A 14,568-nucleotide genomic window follows, 5' to 3' on the forward strand; every position below is an offset into this window, starting at 1 on the left:
TTTGATAGTTGGCATGATTGAAGGACAATACAAAGTAGTTTCTCGTTTTTTGTGCAATGTCTCAAGACGTGCTAAATGTGTCAACTTTAAATGTTGTATTAGAAAATGCATTTAGCTAAGTAAAGCGGCAGATAAAAGATATCCATCACTTATTGGGTAGTAACACTTTGGAAGTTCTAGTGTGTTTCAATGATTTCAAAATCGAAGCGATGAAATCAAAGACGTAGATAAACCAAAGGACAAGAAAATTGAAAATATATCGACAAGTGGTTACCATCTAAACTAAACACTCCAAAAGCGAGACAAAAGTTAATATTGATATAGAAGAACTTAGAAAGATGATGGAGAACCATTTTTTTTGTAATTAATTTTTTATTACCAGGGAAAATTTACAAGTATAACAAAAAATCCTATCTCTATCATCCCAGGTTTGGACATGCAATCCCAAACCTAGGAACATCGAAACTAAGTAACACCAAATCTAAGTATAGACTAACTAAGAATAAAAATTTAATTCTCGAAGCCTTTTAGATAAACTAGGACTCAAGCTTCCTCTATAATAAACCTCTTGAATTATCGTTTTAACCATCTCCTTACTTCTCCTCTACTGCCCACGAAAAGTTCTCCAATTCCTTTCTTGCCATATATGGTATAAATTACAAAAGTTAGGAGCATTCTGTATATTATTGCTGATGGCTGCTTCCATGTTGTGTGTTTTGTAGCCCATTTTACCTCTTCATTCCACCCACTCGCATCTCTATTGACACTAATCTAGCATAATAGTTTTCTCCATACTGCTGTTGAGTAGGTACATCTGAAGAATAGATGATCATGGTCCTTTGTACCTCCTTCACATAACAAGCATGTTGGATTGGCTAATACTCCCAAGTAATAAGCTTGTCTCGTGTGTATAGTCTGCTCAGGATGGCTAGATAAAAGATAAAGATCCATTTAGGACAACTCTTATTATTGCATATTAGTCTCCTCCATTCTGCTTTAGGAAACACTCTTCTAAGCTTATCCGATGGAGTAGCTCCTCGCATTCATCACCTCCTTCACTCTTATATTTGCTTCATCTAGATACTTTGTTGCTCCTAATATTTTTCGAGTGAGCCAAGATGCTTGTTTCACATTTACATTCCATATCACATGCTACTTTATATAATATGTATGCATCCACTGTATCCATAAATGATCCTTCTTCTTACTCAAATTCCATATTTGTTTAAGGATTGCAGCTCTATTCCACCTGAGGATATCAGTGATGTTCAATCTTCCCGCAGACTTTGGCCAGCATAATTGTTTCCAATCCACCAGTGACTTGTTGCTACCTTCTGTTTCACCTGTCCAAAGAAACATCTTACAAATGGTCTTAATTTTTAGAATAATCTTCTTCGGTAGAGGAAATATTTGTGGCCAAAAGGATAAAATGGCAATTAGAATACTTTTGATCAATTGTAACCTTCCTGCATAAGATAAAAACTTTGTTCTCCAATGTTTCTCTGGTAAGCATCTTATCTTCTAGGGGTTGACACTGAGCTACATATAATCTTTTGGTATTTAATGGAACCCCCAAGTATCTGAATGGCAGTGTGCCTGTGGAGAACCATTGGATATACTCTTGTTTACAGCTTGTTTGGATGGTTGTTACTCATTGCATTATATCGTATTGTTACTTTAAATACGATGTTTGTTTGATTGTTACTTAAATTTTATTGTATCGTATCGTTAAATTTGTCGTTACATAACGACGAAATGTGTCACTTTATGTAAGGACCGATTTGGTGTGGTCGCGACGTTACCTTATCTTTTTCTCTAAATCTCACCCTTCATTATTATTAAATAATTTTATTTTATCATTTACCCTACGATTTTATATAATAATTTCACTCTTATCATAACTATTCTTTATAATATTTCAAGTTTATTCTTCATATTGCTGGTGCGTGATATCATGAAACGATGGCAGACGATACAATCTATCCAAACATTATATTTATCAAATGATACAGTACAATACAATACAATACGGTACATTATGAAACGATACGTAACAACCATCCAAACAAGCTGTTAATGTTGTTGTTGTAAATTTTTAATTTAAAAGTTTAAAATCAAAATAGAACGTGCAAATTCTATTGTAATATGAAAATATTCACGTGAAAGTATTATTTAATGAAAGTATCACTCTTAAGCTTTTGGAGTTTTTCTCAAACTACTTTCAAGTTTCAACTTTTAATTTTCAGTATTAAAATAGTTTAAGACTTTAACAAACTATTTAAATTATTTATTTATAAGTTATAAATTGATAAACATTAAAATAAAAATTATACTGTACTATATATGTAGTATATACTTATATTAAATTTAAGGAAAAAAATAAATTCAGCCCGACCCAACCCGAAATGATCAAAACCTGCATGAGTCCTATTATATCCCTTAACCCATGCCCCTTAACCATCTAATAAGAACAGCTTGGGACCATCATGGTGTCGAAACCGACCGCGTCAAGTAAAATTTTACGGAGCGTCTTATTTAGCTGCCTCTATTTAACTTGTGCTTACTTGTTCATTTTTTTTAACTAATACCTAAAGTACAAACAAGCTTCAAGCATTTTCCTCTTCCTCCTCATTCTTCTTCTTAGTGGTTGTGAAGACAAATGTGACAATGGATGCGTTTTACAGTAGTAAGTTGTTGTGGCACTCATTTCTTTTTTTTTTAACGATAGGAAGCATATATAATATTAATACGAAAACAAACTTACATAGGAGTTATATAGTTCCGTAGGACATTACTATTGTTTAGAGTTACTAAACTATTACAGACACTGGAATTTAGTTTTTTAATACCCAAACAAAGGTCTTGCATGTCCTTTTCCAAAATAGCTTCAACAAAAAGAGGTGGACGTGCATGGCGATAACATTTCTCCGGCTTGAAATTCTTAACTGCTTCCTTAGCTAAGCAATCTACTACTGCATTCCCTTCCCTAAAATTGTGTCTGATCACCGGGGATTTCAGTCGCATTAAGGATCTGCAATTGAGTAAACATGTATTAGTACTGCTATTCTCTTCAGAAAGCATTTTATTACATCTGTTGAGTCTTTTTCGATTTGTATATCAGCAAAAGGCATCTCCACAACTAGTTTTAATCCCTCCTCTAATGCTAATAGCTCAGCCTGCATGGAGCTGAAAGTGTAACAAGATTTAGTGAAGCCCATGATCCAATTACCGGAGCTATTTCTGAAAACTCCTCCTAAACCTGCATGGAGATTATTTTTCAAGAAGGCCCCATCAATGTTTAACTTAATTGTGTTTGGAGGAGGTCTTTCCCAGAGGATTTTTATCCTGACAGAACAGTTTAGTATGGGATTTTTTTCAGTAAAGAAGAGGAATTCCCATATTTGATGAAAAACCTGTCTAGGGTTTATATCCATATAAAAATTGTTAATGTTGTTTTTATTCCTATTCCTCCAAAGGTTCCAAATCGAAAAAGGGAGGATACTCTTCCAAGAGTATTGTTGATGGTTGGCATTGCTATGGGAATTCCTTAGAGAAGTTAGCCAGTTTGATTGATCAATATTGTAGTTAATAGTTAGACCAATAATGGGTAGCTATAGGGCATAGGAGAAAAATGTGAGTGGCATCCTCAGGTCCTTGTTTGCACATAGGGCAGGTGGGATCAATATTGATACCAATGTAGAGGAGATACGATCTACAAGGGATTTTATTGTGCATGCATTGCCAAAGAAAGAGCTTAATTTTAGTAGGACAATGGAAATCCCAAATCCAGTTAAAGTCAGTCTCCTTATCATGAGTCGATACATAGTTATCCTCTAAAAGTTTGTAGCAAAACTTGATAGAAAATATACCATTACTATTCGAGTCTCAGGCCATTAGGTCTTTGGTCATTGAGCTTAATGGGGTTGGAGTAGCCTTGATCTTATTAATAAGGCAAGGGGGTAGGTCAAATGGAATTTTCGACATATCCCATTGATCATTACTAATAATTTGATTGAAAGGGATTGAGTAGTCTGATTTATTAAGAGGGTCTTGTATACAATTCCTAAGGGTGGGGGCATGTTGTATCCATATATTCGACCAAATGTCAATATTAGAGTTATTGCTAGGATGCCACAACAATCCTTTGGAAAGGAATTTATAACCTTTCAAAATGGCTGCCCAGATGAAAGAACATTTAGAAGTAGTTTTCCTATTGGCATATTTACTAGCAATTAGCTGAGCCCATGGGTTATTAGGAAAATTTATAAGGCGCCAGCTAAGGCTAGTGAGGAGGACCCAATTTTTTTCTCCAGCAGAGTGAATTCTTAAACCTCCTTCAGATTTGTGTTTAGGGACAGTTTTCCAATTGACTAAGTGGATTTTTCTCTTAGTATTAGTGCTACCCCATATGAAATCTCTTTGGATCTTATCAATTTGTTTTAATACCTTTTTAGGGAGTAAAGTGTATTGCATAACATGTGAGGGCATATCATTCAAGGTTGAGGATGCTAAGGTGGTTCTTCCCGCAATGTTAAGGAGATTAGTTTTCCAGAGGGAGAGTTTAGCACGCATTTCATTAATGACAAATTGAAAATCCTTAGGCTTTGGCTTGAGATTTAGGATAGGAAAGCCAAGATATTTTCCAAATTCAAAACTAGCCCTTATGTTAAATAGGCTAGCTAAATGATTTGAAATGTCACGGGGACACTTCTTGGAAAACACAATTCTAGACTTAGAGTAATTTATAGACAGTCCTGTTTCACTCATAAATAATTTCAGGCAATAATGAATGCAATTACCCGTCTTATTATTAGCCTTACCCATTAAAGTTAAATCATCGGCAAAGAAAAGGTGTGAGAAATAGGGACCTTTAGGGCTAATTTTTATGGGATCCCATCTCAAAGTATCTACTTGGTTATCAATTAATCTAGACATAAGTTCCATACATAGAATAAATATGTATGGTGACATAGGGTCCCCTTGACGGATACCTCTACTTGGGCTAAAGAAAATTAGTCTTCGTACCATTTACAAGCACACTAATATTGCTAGTGCAAATACAGTGCATAATAAACTTAGAAATTTTTGGAGGAAAGTGAAAAAAGACTAAAGTTTTGTGAATAAAATCCCATTCTAACTTCTCAAAAGCTTTTTGGAGGTCGATTTTTAACAACATGTCGTATTTAGAACTATTTGTAGAGGACATATTGTTAATAATTTCCTGAATAACAATGGCATTATCACTAGCTCTTATATTTTTTAAAAATCTGGGTAGGGCTGATAATGACTGATAGGAATTATTTTAGTCTATTAACCAAGATTTTTGTAATAATTTTGTACACCGTATTACAAAGCCCGATAAGTCTGAAATTCTTTAGGTCAGTGGCATTGTCTATTTTTGGAATTAGGCACAAGTTAGTATCATTGATACCCTTAGGAAGAAATTGTGATTCAAAGGCTTCTTGGCAAAATTTTATCACTGAATTACCAACTATGTTCCAATACTTTTGATAAAAAAAAAAATGAATACCATCCGGACCCGGAGCTTTAAAGGGTTTGAATGAAAAAATAGCTTTCCTAACTTCCTCCTTTGTAACCGGATTATCAAGGATGGTTAAATCAATAGCATTAGAGGAACAATAGTTATTATTGAAACAAGACCTCTTGCTACTTATTTTAGATTATAAGAGTCACTAAAATAATTGTAAGTATACTCTAGTATGGCTTTGACATCAATAACCCAATTACCATTATTATCTTTAAAATATAATATAGAATTAACGCGTTTTCTATTAGTAGCCATACTATAGAAGAAGCGAGTGTTAGCATCACCGTCATTACACCAATTAATTCTAGAACGAAGCTTCCAAAAGTCTTCTTCCATTTTTAAAAGGGCATTATACTCTTGTTGGAGAGTAGTTTCCAAGTTCATTAAAAAAGGCTGGTTTGATACTTAGGAGAGGTCTGAATTCCTTGAAGTCGTGCCAACATAATTCTTTTTTTCTTAAAGATATCTCCAAAAGTATCATTTTTCCAAGGAATTATTTTTTCTTTGAAAATCTGATGAGCTTTAGGAAGATCATTCGAAAGCTAGCTAGTCCTAACTATGTTTACAAAGTCAGGATGTCTACACCATATAGATTCAAGTCTAAAAGGTTTTCCATTATGAAATCTATTATTGGGGTTTAATTGGAGTAACAAAGGGTTATGATCAAAGTGTGTTTTGGAAAGATGGATAACCATGGCTTTTGGATAAAGACTTGTCCAGGAATCATTTACGAAAATTCGATCTAAACGTTCCATGATTAATTTATTAGATCCATGATCTAAACGAAAATTCGAAAGCCATTTCTTTGCTATTGCTTAGAGTTTCTTCTCCTTCTTATTCTTCTTAATTGCAAAATAGGTTTGTTAGATTGTAGTCGTTATTATTTTTGACAAATTGATAATTAGAGTTTGTTCTTTATGATATTTTAAGGTTATATTTCAAATTTGAGCTCATTTGAAGTAGATTTAGATATTGAATCATGTTTTAGATTATCGAAGAACAAGTTTATATTTTTGGGTAATTTGTACTTCAGACTTATTTGGCTTTAATTACATAAAAATATTAGTTGCACTTTAGACCTATTAGGCATTAAGTGCATCTTAAGTCTAATTTTTTTTTTACTTTAGACCTATTTGGCGTTAAGTGCATGAAAATATTTACTGCACTCCAGACCTATTTGGCCTTAAGTGCGTCTTAAATGCAATTTTTGAACTTTAGATTTTATTGTCCTTGAGTGCATTGCACTTCAGACTAAAATATTTTTTTCTTCAAGCTTAAGTTGATTCTAAAGCGGGTAGACTTGTAAATTTTTAAAAAATGGGTATAACTTCAATGATAACCTTAAAACTGGGTATAGATACAAATAGTAGAAATAATACCAGGTACTCGTTCTAAAGGGATGCTATTTAGAAATTAATTAGTGCGTCCTGGATTTTAGATATTTAGTTTAATTTATCAATACAAAAATATTTTGAATTGTCCTAAAGTTCAAATTTTAAATTTAAAATTTCGGGACAAAATTAGTACCGACTAATCTATTAATAACATTCTTAGAATGGAGATATGTGGGATAAAATTCAAAAATAGCCAGATTTACAAGTGATAATTAAAAAATAGGCATAGTTTCAAAAGTAGTCGAAATTTAGTCACTTTTCACGTAAAGATAAATCTGAACTAAAACACTATCCAAAATTCGGAGTTCCAGCATAATATATTGGAGTTACAGTATAATATACTAGACTTCCATCATAATATACTGGAGTTCCAATATAATATACTGGTCCAGTATAATATGCTACAAGTTCATACACATGTGCTCCAATCTACAATATATTATGTTGTAACTTTTTGTATATTGGAGTTCCAACATGATAGCTAGATATTTATACGCAAGTGCACCAATCTTCAGTATATTATGCTGAAACTTTCTGTGTTACAGTAAAATAGTGATTATTTTTCAACAATTTTGCAAATGGTTTCTATCTCGTGCTATTTTCACCCATATGTGCATTTGCCCGTGCAAATTGGCCCGCGTCAATGTTTTCTGAACCGGTCCGGGCCGGATCAATGACACCTGTTTAGAGTTCTTTTTCCCGCAGCACCCACTCTTCTTAAGGTGAATCAAAACATTCAGAAGTTGAATCAAACACTCGTTGAGCCTATTGTTTGAGCCAATTATCTCAGTTGTTGCGAAAGATGACTACTCAAGACGTAGAGATGATAGAGCAGGCAGCAGCAGCTCCTTCCAACTCTGTCTCCTCAACTGGCGGCCCCTCTGTCTTGCACCGTAAGTCACAATGCAAGAAACTCTTATCTATGTCGTTTAGGTTTATGGAGTTCATTATATAAAGATTTAACTTTGCGTTTTATTTTCAAGGATTATTGAATGGAATTTTCTCGGTTTTTATTTAAACTTGTTAACTCCACGATAAAAGGAACTCGCTTCCTGTGGAATTTAGGTTTATGGGTTTTACTATATAGCCTCAAAGATCCAATTATTTGTATTATCTTCAAGGGTTCTATAAAATAAATTCTTGATTTTGTGATATATAGTCTCAACGATCCAATTTTTGCTTTATATCTTCAAGAGTTCTCTGAAAAAATTTCTGGGTTTTAAAAAAATGAATCCTTTTTATAAGATACTAATTTTGTTTAAATGAATCTTGGTTAGAGTTCCAGAAAATGGTCAATTTGTTAATGAAATTGTCTGAATGTTTTAGATTTGAAGGAGATAGCATCTCTGATTGAGAGTGGGGCATATGCTCGTGAGGTCCGGAGGATAGCCAGAGCCGTGAGGCTGACTATGGCACTGAGGAAGAAGCTAAAAGGTTCTGTATTCTCTGCTTTCCTCAATTATGCTCTTGTGCCTAGATCAGAGGTGCATTCGCAGCTATCTTCATATCTACCCACGGTAATTTTGTTAAAAATGGTTATTGAACGTTGATATATGTAGATGCCATCCTTCTGAACATGTTTAGTATCCTTAGTGCTTGTTTAGTTTGTCAAAATAATTTCACCGTAAAACCTTGCAATGTAAATACGGCTTTTGGTTTCTGGTATAAGACTCTGTATTACTTGTAGAACTCTGCATTCTTCATTTTTGGTTAAAACTCCATACGATTCTGTGTTTACGTGATGTGGAATAAGAATACATGTATTAGCAATACCAGGGTAAAACTAATTCTTGATTGCAATCTCTGAATGATGATGAATGTACATAGGACATCCATGTATTATTGTTAATAAATAATCAAGGTATATTAGTCTGTGAACCAAACAACCTCTTAATGTTATGCCATCTCTTGAATTTACCAGTTTTATGTTGACTATATCCTAAAAACAGTGCATTTTTCTTTTTCTTGTCCCACATAATCTTTGTATCATGTCTCTCAGCCTTTCATATGCTTCCTCTTGATTTTCTATTTGGTCAGCAGTAGGCACAGTAATTCAGGTTACTTTATCAGCATACCCAATTTTTTTGATATGATAAACCCCACCTCCTAACTTGTGGTTATGGCATAGAAGTTGTCCCCCCCCCTTCCCCCCCCCCCCAAAAAAAAAAAAAAAGAAAAAAAAGAAGGGAAAAGTGCTCTTCCCCATGGCCTAAAATGGCCTTTACCACTTCCCGCTTAGTGACTCGAACCTTTGACATTATGATTGGAGATAGAGGATCCCTTGCACTAGGCCCACTTGCTAGAACAACTATTTATCTGGTAGCCGCTATTTGTGATTCCAACAAATCCTCTCTTTCTAGGGGTTGTTGGTGATATGATGATTATGCCTTTTGATTTGTTTATTTCTCATAGGAAGATGAGCATGATATGGAAGTTGATACTGCAACATCTGCATCTCAAGCCCCTGCAAAACATCCTTTGCCAGAGCTTGAGATCTATTGCTACTTGCTTGTTCTGATATTTTTAATCGACCAGAAGAAATACAATGAGGTAGGATAAAAGTTTTGTATTTAATGTCATATTGTCCTTCACCAATGAAGTTTTTGCTTTCCTTGATTGACAATGTATTTCTTGTTTACTTTCAGGCTAAGGCATGTTCCTCAGCAAGCATAGCTCGTCTAAAAACTGTCAACAGGAGGACTGTTGATGTACTAGCATCAAGGCTCTACTTTTACTACTCTCTGTGCTATGAACTAACTGGTGATCTTGCTGAAATTAGGGGGTGAGTTCCAATTTAATGGTTCAAGCTTACATATAACTGCTATGCCATGTATATACATCGAAAAACTTTTGATTTTAATTAGTAAATGGGAAAAGTTCTCACAGTTAGATCTTAGGAAGAGAGAACTGTAGCCTTAGTACTACCGTTTTGTACCTTTCATTTGACTTCTCTATTTTTGCTTCTATAATCAAATTTAACTTGTATTTTTCAACAGTATTCTCCTTGGGTTGCACCGGATTGCGACGCTGCGCCATGACGAATTGGGTCAGGTTTGTCATTTATTCAGGATCCCTAGTTGTTTTTTATCCTCTAAATGTGATTGCATCTAATTGATATGACGATTATGGGTGCAGGAAACGCTTCTAAATCTATTGCTGCGGAATTACCTTCACTACAACTTGTATGATCAAGCAGAAAAATTGAGGTCAAAGGCCCCCCATTTTGAAGCTCATTCAAATCAGCAGGTAATTCTCAACTTTATTCTCACATCTTTGTGCATATGTGGCATTCCTTAGACTGATTATTTATTTCTCTCGTGATTAGTAAAACCTGTTCATATTTCCTAAAATATAGGTATACTTTCAAGTTTCGGTTACTAAGTGGAGACTTGATTGGTTGTAGAATTAGCAGTTTTGCTTCTCCCCTCCTTTTCTTGCTTTCATATTTTTTCCTCTTCACCTGAACATAATGGATTAAGCCATGTGTATACTAAGCATTTTAACCACCCAAACCCAACAACATCCCTCCCTCAAAAGGAAAAAAAAAGGGATTAATTGGATATGATTAAACTTCCCTTTATCAAATATTGATTAGAAGCATACAACATCTCAACATTCCATAAATTTCTGTTGTAATTATTAAATCTATTGACTATTTACACTTAGCAATCCAGTAAATTTAGTTGCTACTTTACTAAAGATAACTACTGAGTTAAGTAGCAAGATCATGGAGGCACAAACATTTGCTACTAAAGGACATAACACAAAAAAGAAATTAAACTCTATTTCACTTTGTAGCATAGAATGAAATGACGATACACAATAAAAGAATTGTATTTTGAAACTATTAGCTTCAGGAATTTATGGCTTGGTTTGTAAACTGCCTTGGTCTCTCTGCTGCAGTCCACTACCAATTTACACACATTATTTCTTTTCTTCAATCTGGTTCATTTTGATTAAGGAGTGAGCTTTTAGCAAGTCCTTGTTCAAAGTAAAAAAAATACTTAAAGATATGCACAAGCATTTATGCTATAGTTTCGTTGCTTAAAACCAATTTTGAAGTGAGACATTAAAATATAATTTAATCATGTAGACATATTTTCTTGAGAAAGGTAACGGTATATTAAATTATCAGTACAAAGGAAGTGCTGGAATCCATATTTACAGATATTCTTTTGAGAAGGATATTTACAGATTACAAAACGCTAAAGTATCACCTGCTCATCTCACAGGGATTCTATGACATCTATGAATGATTCTGCTTCATCTACATATTTTTCTTTACACCAAATATGAAATAACAAAATGCAATTCATCTTAATCTTCTGTATTGAGCTATTTCTGTCTTCAAACCGTCTTACATTCCTTTCTTTCCATAATGTCCACAAATTTCTGTTGTAATTATTAAGTATTGACGGTTTCCACTTAACAATTCAATAAAATTAGTTGTTAGTACCAGTAACTACTAAGCTAAGTAGCATGAGGCATTAAAATTTTGAAAATTTAAGAGGATATAACACAAAAAAGAAATGAAAGTGTATTTCACTTTGTAGCATATACGATGAAATAGAACACATAATAAAAAATTATATTTTATGGCTTAGTTTTTAAACTGCCTTGGTCTCTCTGCAGAACTCCGCTACCAATTTCTGCTCATTATTTCTTTTTTATTTTCAAGTTGGTTCATTTTGATTGAGTAAGCCATTATTTCAAGTAAAAAAAATACTTAAAGATTTGCACAAGTGTCTATGCCACAGTTTTGTTGCTTAAACCAATCTTAGAGTGAGAAATTAAAATATAATTTAAACATGTAGAGGACACTGCAATTTCTAATTGCTAAATTGTTTTGGACTAGCAAGGACATGGAGTTGGAGACAAACTATAAATTCATACTAACTTTGGTTTTTGGTTCAGAATGCAAAATAACAGTAACTAAATAGGTTTTTGTTTGTCCATCAGTATGAAATTACATATATCTCACTAGGCGCTGGTGATATTTTTGAGATTTTATATTGGTATCATGGCAAGCATCAATATTTATGTTTGAACCTAACGAGCGGGAAGTGGTCAGACTTGATTTTAGTAGTTTTTATTGTTTGAATCGCATCCTCTGTTCAACATTTTATTTGTTCATATTTGCTCAAAGATTTTTGTACAATGTTTGTTGTTGCACTTCATCCTCATTCACCATCTTCCCTTCCTTTTCTTTTATCCTTCAGTTCTGCCGATACCTCTTCTACCATGGAAAGATCAGGACAATCCAGTTGGAGTATACAGATGCCAAAGAATCTCTTCTTCAAGCTGCTCGTAAAGCTCCTCTAGCCGCTCTTGGTTTCCGAGTTCAATGCAATAAGTGGGCTATTATAGTCCGCTTATTGCTTGGGGAGATCCCGGAGAGGACTGTTTTTATGCAGAAAGGCATGGAGAAAGCATTAAGGCCATATTTTGAGCTGACAAATGTGCGTATCACTAAACCAGGCTCGAGCTTTTTGTACTAAGGCATATTTTGAGCTTACAACCATCGAAGTTGAGACTTTCTTGTTTAATTCATATTATGTTCCAAAAAATATGTTCAATGTTTCTTCAAAAAAAATGTGAAATACTTTGAGCCCGTTTGGACATAAGAATTTTTTCACTTTTTTCCGAAATTTTTTCACTTTTTTTAGAAATTAATGTTTGGCCATAAAATTTCCAATTTTCACTTGATGAATTTTGGAATTTTTCGAAAATTTGAAAAATTCCAAAAAACTATTTTTCAAAATTCACTCAGATCACTCACAAAACTTCAAAAACAACCTAGAATTATATTCATGTCTAAACACAACTCTAATTTTCAAATACCATATTCACTTAAAAAAAATTCTCTTTTTTTTTTTTTGAAATTTTACAATTCTTATGTCCAAACGCCCACTTTATTTGCAGTGTTTTCCTTTTATCCTATATGCATTAGCGAGTAAGTGTTCCAAGTGCCACAACTGATAAGACATGCATTTATCAAACAATTACTATAGGGAAAACATGCTTTATAGTATATTATGATGCATTTCTATAAAGCATAAGTTAAATTCTAATTTAAAGTATATTCATTAGAGTTTCATTTACTTGTCAAGGAATACATGAAGATATGTTTGTGAATTGTACTTGCAGTCATTTGTCACAACTTACAAATTAGTTGTTTAGCTATAGATGCTTGATCTACCAGCTCTGTTCTCAATTTGGATCTATTTAAAAGAAATGGAGTTAATGATGAGGAGATGTCTTTGATAAAGAGATTCATGAACTTTTTTGAAGTGTATGTGTTTCATATACCATAAGGATAGAGACTAGTGTTTCGAAGTGCCATTGCTAGAAGCACCTGTCCCTCCCCTGGCCATTTTATTCTTGATCCCCTATCAAGTTCTTAGATCTGTATATGATCTTGGATTTTCAGGCTGTTCGCGTTGGAGATTTGGAGTTATTTAGAAAGGTTGCGGACAAGTTTTCAAGCACTTTCAGTTCAGATGGGACTAACAATTTGATTGTCAGACTCCGGCATAATGTCATTCGGACTGGGCTCCGCAACATCAGTATCTCATACTCTAGGATCTCATTGGCTGATGTGGCAAAGAAGCTGAGATTGGATTCTCCAAATCCTTTTGCTGATGCTGAGAGTATCGTGTCAAAAGCAATTCGAGATGGTGCAATTGATGCCACGTTAGATCATGCTAATGGATGGATGGTGTCAAAGGAAACTGGTGACATTTACTCCACAAATGAGCCTCAAATTGCTTTTAACTCAAGAATTGCCTTCTGTCTTAATATGCATAATGAAGCTGTCTGCGCTCTTCGATTTCCTCCGAATTCTCACAAGGAAAAAGAAAGTGCTGAGAAGAGGAGAGAAAGACAACAACAAGAACAAGAACTTGCTAAGCACATAGCTGAAGAGGACGACGACGACTTCTGATGGAACTGATGATCAGCATTGTGATGCACATGTGGCGGCATGCTTTATTTAAGAATTCTCTTCAGAGAATATGATCACATATACATTTCATGTGCAATTTCCTTTGATCTTCTGGTTCTTGCAATCTGACATCAGGTTTCTTGATTACTGCTGTTTAAATATCTCTTTAATCGTACATCTGTCCTGCTTGTTTGAGCCATGCATTTTCCATGGGCAAAAGATTGTTATCCTTACACACTTATCTTTAGTTTGGGTGGGGGGTGGGGATCAGTTGAAATGCTTGTGATGGAAGAGAGTTTTCTAATAGATCTTATTTGGATAATGCATCAAAAATTCATTTGTCAACTTTTAATATGTATGGCTCTACTGATATTGCACTTCCTGCAATTTTGTTGACCTTTTCTCTGCCTGCTTTGGTTTTACCTGCAGAGAAAGGGGTAGTCTCCCCCCCCCCCCGGACTTGTTTTGATTCCATATCTTGCCATCTTTTTTGGTCCCAGTGTTTTTTACAAGTAGCATCATGCTCTTCCTTCGGTGCAAGCATTATGTTTATACCAAAACAGCATTTTTCGAGGTCCCAAATTTGTTGGAGCTGCAACTTAGTAGTCCCTTTTTAACAATAATTTGTTAGTTTTAAAGTTTGCAAGAACCATGTACCCGATATGTTATAAAGTTTGGGCATT

The 14,568-nt window shown here is 34.2% G+C and overlaps 1 protein-coding gene across 1 annotated transcript; it reads left to right on the forward strand.

Moving 5' to 3' along the window:
- The first annotated feature begins 7,632 nt into the window (after positions 1 to 7,632).
- Positions 7,633 to 14,266, forward strand: LOC104245544 (probable 26S proteasome non-ATPase regulatory subunit 3). The gene is made up of 8 exons (XM_009801167.2): positions 7,633 to 7,835; positions 8,269 to 8,459; positions 9,355 to 9,492; positions 9,588 to 9,724; positions 9,939 to 9,993; positions 10,078 to 10,188; positions 12,162 to 12,401; positions 13,373 to 14,266. The coding sequence occupies exons 1-8, from the start codon at positions 7,745 to 7,747 to the stop codon at positions 13,883 to 13,885; spliced, it is 1,476 nt and encodes a 491-aa protein (XP_009799469.1). The 5' UTR covers positions 7,633 to 7,744; the 3' UTR covers positions 13,886 to 14,266.
- The last annotated feature ends 302 nt before the right edge of the window (positions 14,267 to 14,568 follow it).

This window comes from Nicotiana sylvestris, chromosome 3 (assembly GCF_000393655.2).
Source record: "Nicotiana sylvestris chromosome 3, ASM39365v2, whole genome shotgun sequence".
Lineage (NCBI taxonomy): Eukaryota > Viridiplantae > Streptophyta > Magnoliopsida > Solanales > Solanaceae > Nicotiana > Nicotiana sylvestris.

What these genes read in the sequence shown, in the direction of transcription:
- LOC104245544 (XM_009801167.2), top strand. Translation starts at nt 7,745, where the DNA reads ATGACTACTCAAGACGTAGAGATGATAGAGCAGGCAGCAGCAGCTCCT. An exon ending in GATCTTGCTGAAATTAGGGG is followed by an intron (nt 9,725 to 9,938) that starts GTGAGTTCCAAT and finishes ATTTTTCAACAG; the next exon opens with TATTCTCCTTGGGTTGCACC. An exon ending in CATATTTTGAGCTGACAAAT is followed by an intron (nt 12,402 to 13,372) that starts GTGCGTATCACT and finishes TTGGATTTTCAG; the next exon opens with GCTGTTCGCGTTGGAGATTT.